Below are 19305 nucleotides of genomic sequence, written 5' to 3'. Positions count from 1 at the left end.
AACTTCAGAATTGGCTGCAAAGCGGTCTCGAAGGGGAAAAATTGGGAATCAATTATCACCGAAATTCTGCAAAAAAAACAAAAACAAAGATATGCTACATGTACTAATTATAGGGGGAAATAGGGATGGATCCGGGAGTGGGGGAACAAGCACCCCGCATCCGCGTGTTTATCTTACAAGAATAAAATCGAAAATCTACGATTGGGGAGAAGATGTCTCGATTGGGAGTTTTTTTCCTTGGTCGACTATCTGACGAAAACCGACCTCCGAGAAAAGAAACAGTAGGCAAAGGACGTTAAAGAGATACTACTATTTTCTTAGACAATGATATTAGTTTTGAATATACTGGGTGACTTTTCACTAGTTTCGGCATGGTTGTAAATTACAACAAATCATATTTCTACCCTTTAGGTCCTGTTTATTACAATACTCTTGCTTTGTTCAAGAATTGTGGTATAGTCATCACATTTTTTTAGATCAAATCATTTGGAACAAGAGCTTGATTCATAACTATAACGCAACGGTCTTTAATGAATTGTTTTACTCTGCTGGTATCAAATATGTAAGGGATCTACTTAATATTAATGGAAATTGTTGGCTTCTGCTGACTTGAGTAATAAATACATTATCCATTCTCGCTATTATATACATGATCATAATTTTATACATGCTATTCTCAGCCACTGAAAGAACTCTTTGATTAAGGTTGCCTATCCTTTGCAACAGGAAATTGTCTCTATTGATATTATGCATTGTCAACAAGTCTCCAGAAGAGCATATATAGAATTACGTAAGAATAGTGATGTCAATAATGTTACTTCCCTTTCAATATGCTCCAAGTGGCGTACCCTGTTAAACATTCCTGACGGTGAATGTAGTCAGATTTTTTTTACAATTGTTGTTATAGTGTTCGGGATATGAAAATATGTAACTTCCAGTTGAGATAATTACATTTTGTTCTTGGAACAGATCAGCTGCATTTTAAGATGAAAGATTGACAGGATTCTTTATGTGCATTCTGTAAATTAGAAGATGAAGATATCCCTACTTTTTTGGAACTCTGATAGGGTTATGAGTTTTTGGGAATGCTATTTCATGTTGTTTTCCTCACAACCGAACTTTCAAAATTATTTGTTTTGGCTTTTTGCACAAACATATGAAATACTATAATTTTCCTTACTATATGCTAAATATTTTCATTTAAAAAATTGTAAAATTTACCCATTTTAAAAGCGCTGTACATGTGTTGATGTGTAGATGTGTTGTAAAACACATTGTATTAAAAACCACAGTTTCCATATATACAATAAATGAAAGGATATTGCCAAAGGTCTGAATGATAGCATATACGAAACTATCGCTAAGTATATTCATTTATCGTTCTCTATTAACATTGTTTTATTACACTATTTCTGTTATATTTACATGTGTATATGCTTAATAAGACTTGATATTTAAGTTGTGTGTGTGTGTCAGGGGGGGGGGGGAGGATACAAACCTCCCCCGACTGTAGAAGGGCCAGAGATAAATGAATATTTTTTATAACAAAACAGCGAATGCACTGAAGTCATTGAGGCCTCCCCCTATGTAGAGTGGGTCTGTGGATCCCTTCCTTACATATCTATGAGGTTTTGGTTCAGGTTAGCTGCGACATTTTTCTCACAAATTTGGCCGAGTTTAACTTTTTTTGAACTCCTCGGTGTCTTTACACTGGAGTTTAACGTTACTAAACGCGATGTGAACATGCAGAGACTGATGTGCCAAATGGGATTGAAAATTTTGGTCACTTTTTGGTATGGTATGCGCGTAACGACTGTGATGGTTGACATGTCACCGTCATGACGTCATAAGTCACAGAGATACTAAATGGCATGCTCAGGCACACACCCACGTTAACCCAAGTTAAAAGTCCATGGTTTGGAGTTCGCGACAATGTTTTCAAGTTCATCCACGGTGTGTGCATGTGCGAGAGAGAGTAAGATTGAGCAAATAAGAGCCGTGAACTACTTGTAGAGCGTAAGTCCGAACAAGTTAAAACTTGGTGGGCAGGTGCCTGGCCATGTGAACTCTGTCCGGTGTGATAGGACGTCATTGGTCAATATCAGAGGTCACGAAACCTGCTTGTGAACATCTAGGATAAGGCAATACACCACACGATATGTAGAGAATAATTGGACAAATGTTAAAATAATACTTATGTGGATCGAGGTCAAAGGTCAATTGAGGTCAAAGGTCAACTTGGCCTTAATTGTGAGAAAAGGGTTCCGCGAACTCCTCCTACATCGTAAGTCTGATCAAGTTCAAACTAGATGTGTGAACAAATGATATACTTTTTAGTAAAATTAGGATGCCGAGAGTTCATGGGGAAGATGAGTAATTTGTTGTTAGACATGGGACCATTTATTTGCTTAAAATTGTCTAATCTTATTTTTAACTTTTGGGAACATGACTTTAGTTATAATTATTTGTTCTGAATTAGTTGCAGAGAGGAGAAAGGGGAGGGGCTCGTTACGTATCAAATTCTATAAGGTAATTTACTTGGCCATGTAGTCGAAAGCCGGTGATGATTTTTTCAAGGGCATGTAACGAAATATATGTGTTATTTAAGGTCCATTCAATGATCTTGTTCTGATGTGGATCGGTTGCAATGCAAGTGTGATAGTAATACTCTAATTAATGCATTTCAAGTTCGTGGATCACGATTGACTTTAAGGGAGGCTACTTGGTTACAACTGATTTGATTAATTTATTTGCCATAATTGAGAATTCATTCGTGACCCGTGTTATATCATGTTTTCGAGAATGGTGTTTGGCTCATATGTTTTTCTGGATGATTAAATATTGTCATTGTTTTATTATTGTCTTTTCCTTTCTTTATTAAGGTTGATAAATGTATTTAGTGTAGTAATTTTCTATTATATTTGAGTTAATCGGTGTCAGCGCATTAAAGAGAAAACCCTAGCAATGCCTGTCTGTCCCTTCTTGAACGGCGGACCCCGTCACTCACAAACCTTAAATCCAGCCCGTTTATGCAAGTACCCGTATTTGTCCTGCAGGGAATTACAATACGCAACTAGACGTACAGACTAACATGTGTTTCGTTACATGACGCCCAAAATGGAACACCACCACATATTCCTATATCACAATTATGGAACTCATCTTACCTGTAAATGTTTCACAGCGTGCTTCTTCATGGCCAATCGTTTTCATTAATGACCGACAGAGCACCAATAGGCAGCAACAGCCAACTGAATACTTTATCTGTAAAGACCGACAGAGCACCAATAGGCAGCAACAGCCAACTGAATACATTATCTATAAAGACTAGATAATTAAATCGTACTTTTTGGTCCGGTAGCAAACAGGTGTTCTTTGCCCTTTTGTCTCGTCGTTAAATTGAATAATTGCTTTAAATAACTGTTTTTAACACATTTCTAGAATAGCGCAAAACCCCAAGAGTGATGATATATTACTCTGTTACATGGTCATTGTAACTCACTGATGTGTTTATACGTCAGGTTTTCGTCAATGAGATTACACATTTCGTATATAGGATATTAACTAGTCTGTACGTTTGTATGTTATTTGCTCATTTTGACATGTTTTGTCAGACGATATATCGAGTACCACCTTAACGTGTCCTTTCAAATATATATATAGTATCGCGAGTCTTGAAAAGAGATTTGTTAAAGGGTAACAACATAAAAGTTAAGCTATTATTGACAAGTGAGGATTATAATACTCATCTTTACACCAAGAAGCGCAAAACTTGCATAACCGAACAGACAGATCCGATTCCGTAGAAATGGGAAACAAGTAATGTAAACTAACGAGAATCCAATAACAGTCACCAGGGGCTTAATCAGAGCTGTTCCTTACCGCATCCAAAATGGAAAAGTGTTCTCCAGTTTATTGTCAAGTTCAACAAGCGTTTTACAATAATGGTACTTAATACTCACGAGGATCATGCCCCTTTTATCGTCGTAGAAATGTTATTTCTGATCGCACGCATTTTTCAGTTGTTCTAATGAAACGAGTTTGTATTCTTGTTAAGCTGAATAAAACATACCTGGCGTCTTGAACGAACAATGAATGGAATGCAATGAATAGATTGAGAATTATTTATAATGATATGAATACACTTCATACTTTCTTCACCAGTATGGCTACATATCTACGGGACGATGTTACGAGCGAGTAGTAAATTATTACGGAAGAAGAAATGCCAAGAAAACCTTTATAGTTGTAAAATCGAATACATTTAATTTACTTACTGCCCATCGTAAACCGAGATTTCGAGAAGTTGGACCGGACTCTAATATACTTATCTTTCACCGGGCGTTGCATATAGTCACACGTGACACTAGGAACATTAGGGACGGTATGGCAGCAGAAGATAAGGTTGGACCATGAATTGTAGAAACAAAAGGTGTGACCCCGAGGTCCTTAAAATCGACTTTCATGTAAAGGTGTATGGGGGGGGGGGGGGGTTATGGCTCCTCTCGCATATCTAAACAATTAAAGGTTTAACATTTTACTTAACCATACTATCTTTAATGCATTAGTCCAACTTCAGGTTGCTTGAATATGTGAATAATCATTTAGGGCGATTATATCATGTAAAAATCTAATCGCCGGATTACAATTGATTGATATTCATTGGAACTATTATGTGAAGGGTTTAAGTTTGTAAGATTGGTCAGTCTCGTGCACAAAGGGAAGGGGTACGGACAGTCATTTGGGGAGAAAATGGTTCAGTCGGGTTTCGTTTGTTTTGCATTCAACCGACGAAAATGTGGTCACATGGTCACAGACGAATTTTTATTAAGCGCTAAAACACATCGATGCATGTGCACAACCCACAAGCCTGTTAATGGTAAAGTCGACACTGGTCCATGACAACTTGTCAAGTGCAGTGCCTTAATTGTCTGCAAATGATGGAAGGGTAGGTTTTTTGGGCGTAGTCGGAAACTCCACTCTCCTTTCCCAGAAGGGACGTTTTCTTAACTATTAAAATAAATGGCATGTATAAATTGTAACTTTGCTATTACTTATATCTTTACATTCCTCATAGTTTTGAAAATAACCATGTAGGCTAAAAGCTCTGTGTTACTACCAGTGTTATATTAATTATATTTTAACTAGTTGCCAAAGTACCGAATATTACAACAACAAACGTGGTTGAATTTTATTATACAAAATAATAACTACAGATTATAAAGAGAGTTGCATTTAGATGGAAAAAATTGATCATATTTTCATTTTAAAATTTACTGCAAGGTTATCAGAACGTCTACGTGACAATATGTTGTCACAAAAGTCCTGTCAAAATTTAACCAACCTATTTTCCCTCATTGTTTAAATACGATGTCGTCAAACTATTGTGTACAACCATGAATAGGCCTATTGAAAAACGGTTCATGCCTCATAACAGAAAATACGACACAATAGCAACGGGTGCTTGTTTAGTAATAAAGAATCATTCGCCGTGGTCGATGGATGGAAATACCCGATTGCAGAATCAAGGAACGACATAACTTGATAAACAAACCAACTGTTTAACATTCATTATCCAGATCGGGCCTAAGGTGAACTTAAACTCTTTGCATCTTTGACGGAACCTATTCCAGTAAGTATCACAATATCTGTAGGCACCAAATATTTAAATAAAAAAATAGATTAAGCAGCAAGAGGAAAGCCTTATAAATATTTTTCAATTTTCACATTCCTCATAGTATTGATAATAGGTTAATAGCTCCGTGTAACTTCTAGCGCTGTATGTATTGATGTTTTGCACCACTTGGTGAAGTACATACAACAACAAAAACATGGTTGAATATAATTATACGAAGTGACGTCTACAAATTATCAAGAACGTCGCATTGTGATGTGATCATAAATTATATCTATAATTTACTGATAGGTAACCAGGACATCTAGGTGTGGATAAGGTAAATATGATGCTATTATTATATTTTGATGTTTAAAGTTAGTTTTTGTCAGGTTTTGTTAGGAGACACCCTACAATAATCAAACATAGGCCTATGAAAAATGTCCACGAGGCTGACGTCTGTTAGTGACGTTGAAAAGACAGAACCATCGAAACCAGGATTATCCGGACATTATGGGACCTGAGGTTATATAATAATGAAAAAAGTCCGGGCGACGGAGCCGAATGGACTATGGCATGACGTTTTGTAAAAGACCTGAAAGGTGTCATAAGTACTTAATGACTCCTGTTTGTTGAAAAGTATCGTTTTTCTGTGTGGTAGTTTTGTGGTTTCTACCCTCATTTGAAGGTCGCATGACCCACTTCCCTTCAACGCCCCCCCCCCCCAAGATAAACTTCCCCAGATTTCACCCTCTTCCGCCTCCCTGAGCACATCCGGGTGACGGAGTTTCACATACATTATTTTGTAAAGGCAGGCGCAAATTGCACCGACCCGACTGCTACCCTACGCGACTGCGACGAAAAATCCTTCTGGTCGCAGTCGGTTCGGTGCAATTTCGCCTGCCATAATTACTAGTAAACATGTATTTTTAGGTACTAACATACCATGCTTTCGAGTCGAGTCTGTGTTGCATTATGAGAAACTGAACAATTTAATAGTGTGTTAGACCAAAGGCAGGCGCAAATTGCACCGACCCGACCGCGACCGACGAACAATCTGTTGGGTTGCAGTCGGATCGGGGCAATTTGCGCGAAATTCTGCTCACGGCTCAACCAAGATCAGACAGCCGGTCCTCGTTGTGACCAAACCGGGTAATGATACATGTTTGATATTCGTCGTGGCGTCTGGGCTGTCGCGTCTCAGATGAGTCAGGTCGTGGCTGTTTGCGGTTGTCCACGACACGACTGCGATCTGTTTCTAATGGATAGCCAACAAGGAAGCATTGTGAAATCAGGTGACTGCTGCTAAAGGGCGGACCCATATGGACTGATAAGCAGGAGATTAAACTGTAGGGTCTGGTGGGGTCGGGCTAGTGTGCTGCTAACCTGCGATCCTACGCCGACGCCACTATGTGGCCACGAGTGTCTCCAACTCATTCCCGACGAGTAGTGGAGAGAGTCGCGTTGGGTCGCAGTCGGCTTGTTGTAATTTGCGAAGCCTTAAGAATGCACGGTCGGCTTACAATGCTATTGACCCACCTTGCCAGAAAAACAATGACTACAAAAGACTTGCGACATCTTAACAACGTTCAAAGGCAATGACATCAACCATAAGTGATACACCAACTCCGTTACGTGTTAATAAACAGTAATTAAGCTTATTTAAGATTATCCCCAATTGTAAGCAGGAAATAGTCTACGAATGATTCTTGTCTAAACATGACATCACGACCTACCCTTATACGATATATGTATAACTATAAGGTAGCCTGTAGTTCAAACATTACGCTTGCTTGCACTGTAAACAACGTGTCTGCTATTGAATTGTGTGCACAGTGAGTACGGAGGATGCCACAACGAGGTTGGTAGCCGTCTACAGCCAATGAAATCATCAGACTAATTTCAATGAATAGTTTTAGGAAGACAATATTTGCAACTTGTTGTTGAACCCCGTGCAGATTGATGCGTTGCACTCAATAATGATTTGACTTTGATTTTTATTTTTGTGCAGATACAGTGGAAATTTTTCTAAAGCTGTTTTACATGCGTTAAGTACATTTATAAACCAGACGCTAAAGATTGTTACAACTAATTTGCTTAATGACGTGAACGAAATTTCGTGATTCCTCGTTATTCCTCTTGCTATTTTTGCGTTTTACTATGTGGGATCATTATAGGGAGGGGTGGGGTGGATGGGCTGTGTTTCCACCGATTTTAATCTAGCTTCCCGTCCCACTATGCCGGGTCGATTCTTAAGGAAACAAAACAAGGTGTCGCCAACAGATACCCGACATGAGAGTCGGCTACAATGAGCCCAGGCCAGTATCCTTCCTCTCTTCCTTCCAAGAAGGTTCAGGTTCTGTCATAACTCATTCGGGGGGACATGTTGCACTGATAGGGGTATCTGAAAACATTTCAATTTCCAGAATCTTTTGCCTAATAGCCCCATGAATTCCCAGTGATTACTTACATTAAAAATCATTTAAGTGTAAGTTCTCTTTCTGACTTGTACATTTGTGCTAAATATATGAAACTCCTGCTTCCAGGGGCGTTCCTACCAGACATTCATCCCCTTTCGGTACACTCCCCCACCTTACCGCACCCCTCAAGAAACAGCACAGCCTCATAAAACAGCCTCATTAATACTTTCCCTTCTTCGTTAAACTTATTCAAGAAGGCTCTCGCGTTGCTAATCAGGGCAGAACATTCAAATTTAATGATAACATGGGAAATCTGCAGGTGATATCCTTTTGACAAACATCTTTATTCTTTAATACGGCCGAGGTCTCCTATGGTGGGAATGGACCTTTAGCACTTGTTAAATACCATGTGAGCAAAACGTCCGGTGGCTTGCCAAGATTGAATTGAATTTCTAAAGGTGTGATTCACGGTAATGAAATATTAAAGAATTTTCCAAAACGAAAGTGTGCTTGGAATTGCTAAATGTTTTATGAATCGAGAGCTGCAGTTACGCCGTAACTAGTATGATAATTCAACGGCTTGATGTATCAGGACAGTTTAAACTGCCTGTGCAATTTAATTCATACGTAAAATCATAGCATTGCTTGTAACTCCAAAACAAAACGTTTGCTTTCGTTGCAGGTAATTCAAAACCATACGTGAACGCGTTTTATCTGCCCTCACTATTTCTGAAGCTATCAAATCTTATCCGCCTGATTTATGAGTAATTTATCCGTTTAACGAAATTTTCATACACACATGGGCGTATATACAATGTTTGCATGATTGTTTACAACCTCATTACTTATCATTAACTCAAAGTGACACGGTTCTTTCTTTGCTTTTCAAAATGTTCATGGGAACTTGCCTAGATTTTATAAAACGTGCATGCCCATAGTACATTATTTACACATGTTAAAACTTTGCGCAACCATAATTTATAAGCGGTTGAAAATATAAAAATAAAATTAATCTGACGACTTTTATTTACGAAACGTTTGCCGTATGTAGCCACATTATTGGATGAAGGCCCATATCGTTTAAAACCGAGGAAAGACAAATTCGCGGATGTTTTAAGCAAATAATAATCTAACATTAATGTACAGTAGAGCTCTTGCAATTGTGACCTGACTAGGAAGTGATTTCAGAAGAGTCCGTAGTTTTAACACTTAATGTTTGATTTATGTTGGCTTGTAACTACTTTAATGCATTTCATTGGGCTTAGTGGCCTGCTGAGCAAAGATACACACAGAACAGACACTGCCCCGCCCCCACCCCCTCCCTCCGTCAATGGAGATGGTAGATTATACGCTCAACTTTGCACACTTCTGTGGGTTCGTCTAGGATACTGTTTTTTCAATAAGACCATATCTTTCCCTTACAAACAGTTACATTTTTAGTAGTTGTGGTGTCTACCCTTACACATGGAGAATGATGTTTACTAAGACAGTCGAACCCTCGAGAGCGCTCTCAGTTTGAATGGGGCTAGTGAATTAGCAGTATATTAATCAAGTTGACAAAAATGGATGAACTTAGAACAAATTGCTACAGTAGGTTCTTTTGCTTTGGATTATTAGGATGACCACACTGAACATTATATCCAAAATCCGCTAAAATCTGACTCCAGGAAAATGTAATCAGGTCATTTTGTTCTTTGGTATTATGTTTCGATCCACCTAAGATACATTTATATGGTATAAGAACAACCGTTGTTGAGATATGGTGCCGTTAAATTGTCGATAGTGGCCATTTTGGTATTATGCAAATTAGCCTGTTTCCCGGTATCGGATTTTGGCTGATATCATGCTCTTGGGGAGGGGGCGGGGTGCATCCAAACAATAAAATAAATATCCTTCTTTTGCAAATTTTTCTAGGTTCACCTAATTTTGGCTTATGGCCTAAATACACATGGAGACTTCCACATGAACGTCTCGGGAACTCTCGTTAATGCACTGTGCCTCTAATGTTACGCGATATTCTCGTGCGGGTTAACGTGTTCCTCAAGATCTCTTATTAAACGTGTTGGCTGATACCCATAAATAGTCCAGCCACTTTAATTGACAAACCACCTCACATTGTGAAAACGTCATTTGGTGGGTTATTGCACTGACAAGTTAGGTATAGTAACATGTAAATGTGCGATTACCGCGCATTGATAGTCAGGTAGGGGAGAGGTGGAGGCGAAAGACGTAAGTGAAAGGTCAAGAAACTTGAAATTGAAATTTTTGCCAGTATACCTAGTTTACACGTAAACCATTTGGTATACCTATACAATCACCTTTTTCTGTATAAATTTCAGCCAAATTGATACAAATGATGACGGTTGTCAAAAGTGGTGTAAGGTACTCTGTGCGCCACGAAAAAATGTGAAAGATTCTTGGCCAACTTTGATTGAAGGGTATTTTGTTGTAAACAGGAAATTAATGGTGTTAAAATGCCGAATACACTACAATAAGATCAATTCCGAGGGTTTTGAACAGGTTATTAGTTATATCAATGGACTAGATCGATGATTCAATTTCCCTTCATGTATGCAAAACTAGTTGTAACAAATCTTACCATCTCAAATGGTGAAACTGATGTTTAAAAAATAGTTGAATGCAAACATAATTTCATTATATCAAATTAATTAGCTGAACTTATTAAATTACAACCAAAGAGCGGCCAATTGTATAAAGAACAAAGGAGATATAGAGCTACCAATAACCACTAAAAAAATTAATTAAGAAACTCCGCTTTAAAGCAGCATTTTTGCGTTTGGTCTCCGTTTCTACTTTTTTGACATTTCCATCGAGTTTTTTACATATATCAATCACAAATGAGCAAACTAAGATATTAGCCAAGTTTCCTTGCCAACAACGTTAATTGGCAAGTAATTAAGGATATTTGTAGATAATGAGAGAAGTGTCCACGATAAATTCCACATTTAAAATTAATCGCACACAGTTCCCCCAAACCTATTAGTTTTAATTCAACCATTCAGAGATGCAGGTGTAGTTATGAGCCGTTGCTAAAAATAGATTAAAGACTTTGCGTTGGTACAATCAGGGAGTTGTTTTGGAACTCCCTGGTACAACCGCCATATAGACTGTACACAAATCAAGCATGATGTTGTATTACGTTTTGGTCAATGACGTTCGTAGTGTTTAAATATTCATATTATGGGCGAGGTTTATTGGGATCCCAACCGAAAATATCTTGGAGAAAAACAAAGTTGAAAGGTGCAAATTGTTCGACTTTTATGCCACCATTTGAAGTAAGATTTAAATAGATAAGCTAGTTATGTATGTCGTTATAGCATAGTGGAGTCAGTGAGATTGAGAAAATAGAAAAGGACGCAAAATGCTGCTTTAAGGTGTCCTCCATTATCTTCTTATTTTGTCTTTACAAACAGATCACGAGGAATTACAACACAAATCTGTTTTCCTGTGCATTGAGGTACCCTGACAACATGGCTGAAGCTGATATCTCACTATACAACATGTACGTATTTAAATTTAGAAAGAGACCAATACTGGAGATGAACCATGAGTGTAAAACTCGGGTCACACTCGTGTAAATCAACGCGCGCGTTGGCGTGTATATATATATATATATATATATATATATATATATATATATATATATACATATATATATGTATTATTTTATATAGTAGTATATATAGTGATCGTACGTATCCGTTGTACAATACGTAGGATTCAGCTAGACTCGCACAGAGGATTTTCTGTAGGGTGGTGCGTTTACTGAAATGTGACGATGCTTTTAACATTGTCATGTATAAGGTTCTATTTTTTGTATACTTGAAGTCGCTTGTATGTAAATAGATGCTACATTTGTTAACAATGGCAATTTGTTACGTGTCATTTGACGCATTCCGTGTTAACGTCCCCGGAGAATGAAGACCATTCTTTAGCCTGGCAGCGGTGTGGCCGCCCAAGGTAATTACAAAACGCAATTAGCACCATTTTACTGAAGCCTTGTGTAGGCCAGATAAAAGGTAAGCATTGATATTGATACTTCATCCCGTAATCTAGATGGCCACTTCTACAATGTACCTTGGGGCACCAAAAGGCGCCCAGTCTAGTAATGCACGTCAAATGACCCCAAGTACTCTCTGCGAATTTAAACGAAACCCTATCCACATCAGAGACTGTTTGATTTGAATTTCCATTGCTGCACAGGAGCACAGTTGCTCCTTGATACGCATTTGTACCCAGGATAATGATGATCTTTAAAAATTGGGCATACGTCCCTCCCCACCGTGACTACCCTCACCCCGAGTACAGGCATGCGGTTTACACACGTGTATTGCTAGTTGAAGAACACGATGACTCTCACGAGTGTGATTGGGCTTCAAATCCTAGACATGGATGGAAACGAAACTGTCGTAAATATTTAGATGAAACGTTTTAGTAATTTTCAGATACGCCTCGGAGGTGCATGATGTTACCTTTTGTTGAGCATAAAATTTATTTGTCACATGCCGAGGGTTTCAGCAATGTCTTTGGTTGTTTGCCCCAGAACTAGAACAGTGATAGATGGTATAAACTTTCGAAACCAAGGTAGCTTGCCTCATTGTCAAAAAGCTTGTATCGACACCTTGGCAGCAATATGCCTATGTACTGGATAACAGCTTGCTTATGCATTCAAATATAAGTACGATATATGGTTAATCTCTCTATTGTACAATCGACATGAGTGTCTCAGTGTCTACAAGCGATAGATGCCTGTAAGATTTTGTAATATGCGTACTTCAAATATATCTTCAACATGCAATGCCACCTGAAAGGACTGGCAGTGTATAGTTTAACTGTGACAGCATCCTGTACGGTTTTTATTGCAGGTCACATTTGGACGTAGGTTATAAAATGCAGCGTCGTCCTCGAGGTCTTGCGCTCATTTTCAATAATGAACGCTTTCATCACTTGAATGAGAGGACCGGTACTCAAAGAGACGAACGCGAGCTGGACACTACTTTCAAGAAACTTGGTTTCGTAGTAAAGCTATGTAATGATTACACTGCTAGTGAAATCCGTGGTACTCTGCTTAAAGGTAAAGGGTAAATAAGAAGTTATTCGCTAATCCAAGCGTCTAAAATTATTATTTAGTATACAGTCTAGATTATTTATTGAGTTTATTTCAATAGCATTTTTTGTCAGTTTTTTTGGCGTCATATTTTCTCTTTCACGCGGGGTGAGAAGGTCTTCACACGCAGAACGGAACGAGGAGGCAGGACCTGAAAATTTAGAAAGATTACCTCTGTGAAGATAAGGGAATAACGTGTTTGTCATTAAAATCCCGAGGTTATTTGTGGTATTTCGTGATCTGATCACGGGCGTCTCATTCGTAATATCCAATATTTGTCAAATACTTTGACCACAAAATGACAAACCACTCTGTCTTCTTTGACATGACAGCTCTTGGAACCCCAAGCCTGAATATCACAGGAGTCGCTTCTGTGTGATATTACCTCAAAAGAAAATGGTAAGGTCATAATACCCGGTTCTCATTGCTATATCTCGTATTATTTAATATTTTTCATATAATTTGACTGGAATTAGGCGGAATTGTAACAATGTTTAGAAGACTCAGTTTGCCGATGTTATAACATTGTTATCTTCTAAATTTGATCATGTTCAGAGGAAGACTAAGAGAGTGGTGAATGAGGCAGCAAGGGTTGGATTGAAAGATGATGTTGGTAAATGCAAGATGATGAGGTTAAATACACAAAATGAGCAGAAGTTAGCGGTCAACGATGTAGAGATTGAGGATGTTCCTGAATTTACCTACGTTGGTACAAAAGTAAATAAACTTGGAGGTGCAACATAAAATATTAAATGAAGGCTACTGCATTCTGGAGTCTGACTAGAATTTGGCACCAAGGAAACATCGGGAGGCAAACTAAAATCACCCTATTCAAAACACTTGTAACATCAGTATTGCTATATGGATGTGAGGCATGGAAGATAACTCAATTAGACGAAAAGAACTGGATACCCTCCAGTATAAATTCCTGAAGAAAATACTTAACATTAGATACCCACAGACCATCAGTTATGAAGAGAAGGAGAGTGACCAAATTGAACAGGATAAGTAATGAAATCAGGAGGAGAAGATGGAACTGGCTAAGACATGTGCTGCGAAAAGACAGGGCAGACAAAAAATACATAGCCTTGGGATGGACCACAGAAGTTTCAAGAGCAAGAGGAAGGCCTAAAACAACATGGCAGAGGACAATAGAGAATGAGAGGAAGAGGGCATGCTGGAATAGTTGGAAAGAAGCCAGGACAGCAGCAGCAAGCAGAAAGAAGTGGAGGGAAGACGTTTCGGCATTGTGTGCCCCTTGGCACAGAATGCGTTAAGATTAAGAAGATATAGTTTGACCACAAGATGAAAGAAACAACCTTGACCTCTTTTGACATGATAGCTCTTCGAACCCAAAGCCTGAAGATCACAGGAGTTGCTTCTGTTTGACAGCACCTCAAAAGAAAACTATTAAGTTATAAAGTTCGACACTCATGGTTTTATCAGTGACAAATAATATACAGTTTCAATGTCTTAACAAGTCTTAAATGTATTACCAGTTGCTACTGAGAAGGACTTACATATAGAAATTACTAAACACACAATTATATGTAAAATAATTGACTGAACTACCCAGACTACTCTTCATGATTCGCCAATAATTTCGTCCACATTTTAACAGAAAGTGGATGACACTCTACTGCAAAATGCTTAAATACTGCAATTTGAACCATCTTTAGAATGTTTACTTACTATTCAAAAATAGGTACAGTTGTTTAGACTCATCCTTTGAGTGCTCAATTATTCGGTTAGTAATGTTTCCACAGTAGCATCTGCCGACAGGTCTGACATGCGTCACTTCAGTTTATACTGATTAATGGTGGTCTCTTATTCACAGTACAAAATGATCCATGTCCATTGGTTCGTTATAAACATATTGTTGGATTAGTTTCATTTTACAATGAATGTAACGCTGTTCACTTTTCCAGCCAGCAATTTCGATCACTCAAATTTCGACTGCTTCCTGTGTGTGTTTCTTACACATGGTGATGATGGCATCATTTATGGAAGCGACGGTGATCCAGAAAGTTTTAAAGGCAATGGTAATGTGCATTCGACGAACAGGACGTGGTTGCGGCTCAATGATGATGTATTCGATATTTTTCGAGGGAATAACTGTGATAAACTTATTGGAAAACCGAAGATATTCATCATCCAGGTAAGTTGATGTCATTAAGAATTGGAGGAAGTTGTCTACATTACGATTGAGTTTCAGCTTTGAATATACCTATGTTTTTATTGTTTATCTCCGAATTAAGCAAATATAGAAACAGACTGAAAATAACTCTCAAAACGGAAAGCATCGAGGTGACTTACACGCGTTATAGGTATGATGGGTATGTCAACCTTTATCAACATGTGTGATTTAAGTGTGTCACTGAGGTTACAGATCAACGAAAGGTCAAAGATCAAATTCATCAAATAGTTTATTTTACTGTTTGTACAAATGGAAATCTCCAAAAGACTATTGTTAATATGTTGCTTGTTGTTAAATATGAAAGCTGCTACATGTACGAAAATCTCCTTAACTACTCACCAAATGCGGTTCAGTTTGGTAAAAAGGTTACGCAATTTCGGGATTTTCCTCATGTTCTAATTTCTTTTGACGTTCTTCTGACATATCAAACCTAAAATTAATATGCATTTTGATTGTATTTCAATTAATCAATCGTTACAAATAGATAAAGTTAAAACATTATAGAGAGAACCCACACACACCCACACACACCTTTTGAAAGAACTATGCACTAAAATTGATTTGTAAATAATTAACATTGTTAACATATACCAGGTGCGTATCCAGGGGGGGGGCGTTGGGGGCGCGCGCCCCCCGGGTAAGGAAAAGAGGAGAGAAAAAAAAGAGAAGAAAAAAGGGAAAAGGAGGGGGAAAAGAAAAGGAGGAGAGGAAGGAAGGGAAAAGAAAAAGAAAAAAGAGAGAAAAGGAGGGAGTAGAAGATAGCCAAGACCTCGGGAAGAGAAAGATCCCTATTATATACACAGGGTAGCCAGTGACAGATCAAGGATTACGGAGGGGGTGTGCGCCTCACCCTACCCCTTACCCCGACAACTCCATTTTTGACGTTTCCGTTTTTCCTCTCTCACAAATGTACTTGAACTCGACCGAGTCGTCGGGGAACATAACGCATTTCGGGAAGGGGGCGACCACCCCCCCCCCGAGCAAATTTTCTTTATGACATCGCTAGTAATTTCAAACTAGACAATGCTTAGATGCAACTTACAAGGCCTGGGAAGTGTCATTTCCAGCGATCTGGGAGGCATTTTCGGCCAAAATTTTTCTTGTACGCTTCGCGCCAACTCATGGTGGCGCTTCGCTTATATAGTTTGCCTACAAGCTTCGCCCTCCCTTGGCAATTACTCGCTACACGCCTGTTCGAATTTGTAAAGCAAAGAGCAGATATAACATCATATCAATGAGCATTGAAATGCATGTTCCACGATGAACAGCCTCAAAAACTGGCAATGTGTGTAGTCAAAGGCGTAGGAGCCAGATTGGATTTGGGGGCTGTAATGACTTGCCCGACAAAAAGCCAAAATTTTTCGCGCGCGAAGCGCGCATTCAACATATCGATGCCAATATCATATAGGCAAGATCGGTCATTACATTGTATGGCATCGTGTACCGCACGGTCCGTGAAAGTTGCACAGTATACCGCCGGATGCTAATGTAAACAACCAAATGTCTTATGTAGATGGAGAAAAACCATACAGATCCATTTATGTCAAAACTCTCTTTTACAGTAGTAATGTCGGCCAAGCTTAGAACTTTATTTAAATTACCAACGAGATAATTTTAAGCTATTCATTGCTATTTATTTTTCTTTCAGTAGGTGCCCGAAAAAATGGGAAAACAATTGGGGGGGGGGCTGCAGCCCCCGCCTCCTACGGGACCTACGCCTATGAGTGAAGTGTTCGCTTTCGATATACCTGATATCGGAAATATCTGCTATTTTTCTGTTCCTTCAACCAAGTTTTGTAAAAGCCATTATAAGAGGTTGCAATATTTCTACACCAATAAATTAACTTTGTCGGAATTTTCCAAAATTTCCTCACCAACATTCTTCATCATACTTTCCTTTACTCGTTCAATTTTGGCCTGTCTGTTAGGGGTTCAAGGAGGTTTTTCTATATTGGTTGTCTATAGATTGAATTTTGTGCAACATTATGGGTATGTTTTGAAGTGATTTTATTCACGAGAAAAGTGAATTTTCAAATTCTCAACAAGTAATGGGCTTAAAACCTTGAAAAGTGGGGCTTTCGGATATTGTGGGCCGTGACGTAGAATAACCTACAAAAGCAATGATCCATAGGACATGCAATGAGGTCGAACATGATGTGTGACTGGTGACAATCTTCAAAAAGGTTATGGATGGAAAAAAACTTTTGGGAAATACTTGGTTCTCAGGCAAAAGTGTACATCTGGTTGCTCATTTTCAAGCCCGAGAAGTGCCATTTCCGGTGATCTGGGGGGTATCAAAACCAGAAATTTTCTTGTACGCTCCGCGCCAACCGATGGTGGCGCTCCGCTTAGATAGTAATTCGCGCCCCCCGGGTTAGAAAATCCTGGATACGCGCCTGTATACTCAGTGGCGTATAACTGAAAACTTACACACAAAGTCATAAATGTAAAAAAAAAAAAAAAAATACAAGATAACTGAGCTATGAACAAATTCAAGAGAGGCAGCTCTGGCAAAAATAACAACGTGACGCAAAGCGAGCGGCAATTACGTTATCTGTAATGGGTTTTATCACAAGTGTTCTTGTGAGTATAGGAAGCTACATATCCACTAGTAACAATCAGCGGCGTAGGAGTGACTACATACCAGTTGGGTTACATGTCAAGTAATCATTTAGAAAAATTAAAACCATCATTAAATCATTATGACAAATTCTTAATGGAATACAATTTATTACAACCAGTCTAGTATTAAGAAGACATATATCCATTTACTTTAAGCTACCACTAAGCAACTGACACTTGTGCCCTTATTATCTCAGTAAAAATTACCTTTTAATAAGTGGCGTAGGTAACTTGAAGTAGCACTGTGGTCATATATTGGATATCGCGCTCGTCATATAAACACCCAGGGTGAGTTGGTCCCTCCAGATCTGATTAGGACGCGTTCACACGCAGTGTGCATCTCGTGATCTGATGACGAGCGCGTTATCGACGGTTGATGCCTCACTTTTCGTCAGAAAATTAAATGTTAGATATATTAAGAAGTCCTTCTTAAAGTTTCTGAAGTTCTTTGCTAAGTAACAGGAAGATGATGGGGAAGTTCCACGCCGTCGCAATTTTTGTTCAGACATTTCAAAACAAACATGTTCTACTACATAATATAGTTAAAATATCAAAGATGACAGGATAATTTTGAATTAAGACACTCTTACCCAAGCACCTTTCCATCGCCTTGAAATGACTCCAAGTTGTTCTACAGATCATTCTATTTTCGGAAAAGCGCAGATCAAAGTATAAGTGACATTATTATTTTAAAACAAAGTAACAAAGTTAAAATACGATAATTGTTTATGTGCTATATTTAAGAAGACGCTGGATGTACAAATGTGGTCAAGGATACTCATGTAAACAGTGTTAAATAAACTGAAATCTTCTGAATCATAAAATGGTGTAAGAAAAAGTTGGTCCCTCCACCCTCCCGTCCAAGACCATGAAGGCTGGCGCTGCGCGTCCGCCTAACGGCCCTAATCTATCTCTATCTTCTAAACATTTTCAAAGGTTACATTTTGAAACCTTTCAGCTATTTGGAGTTGATACTACATATCTAAGGTATTGAACAGCCAAATACTAAGATCCTACGTTAAACTCTGTTCACTGCCTTCCTATTTTTGCAGGCGTGTCGTGGAGGAAAGGCTGAAATACCAGCAACGGAGATTCGCGCCCCTACGAAGTACTCTGAGATAGCAGAAGGAGTAAATGTTACAATTCCGACTGAGGCTGACTTTCTTATATGTTATTCTTCTTCAGAGGGTAGGTGGACTAAATGATACCTGTCTACGTGTAAAACGTAGAAATAGAGCCACACGACACAAGGTTACATAACTTCGAAAACTTCTACCAATTTTATTGAACAAGGTTACCTATTCAAGGTCTGTGGAGACTCAAG

General features: G+C 38.5%; 1 protein-coding gene across 2 annotated transcripts in view; it reads left to right on the top strand.

The window, feature by feature from the left end:
• The window catches only part of LOC139968307 (caspase-6-like), a 120616-nt gene that overhangs the window by 96950 nt on the left and 4361 nt on the right, over positions 1 to 19305 (top strand). Inside the window, exons 2-6 of one of the 2 annotated variants that reach the window (XM_071972610.1) lie at positions 5580 to 5632; positions 11469 to 11557; positions 12921 to 13129; positions 15091 to 15320; positions 19034 to 19169. In XM_071972610.1, coding sequence (XP_071828711.1) covers positions 11526 to 11557; positions 12921 to 13129; positions 15091 to 15320; positions 19034 to 19169 — 607 coding nt within the window. In that variant the 5' untranslated portion in view covers positions 5580 to 5632; positions 11469 to 11525. The remainder of the gene's footprint in view (positions 1 to 5579; positions 5633 to 11468; positions 11558 to 12920; positions 13130 to 15090; positions 15321 to 19033; positions 19170 to 19305) is intronic. The other variant, XM_071972611.1, reaches the window with a different exon arrangement.

This window comes from Apostichopus japonicus, chromosome 1, assembly GCF_037975245.1.
Source record: "Apostichopus japonicus isolate 1M-3 chromosome 1, ASM3797524v1, whole genome shotgun sequence".
NCBI classification, from domain to species: Eukaryota; Metazoa; Echinodermata; class Holothuroidea; order Aspidochirotida; family Stichopodidae; genus Apostichopus; species Apostichopus japonicus.
The sequence above is the reverse complement of the archived record's forward strand: the minus strand, read 5'-3'. Positions and strand labels throughout refer to the sequence as shown.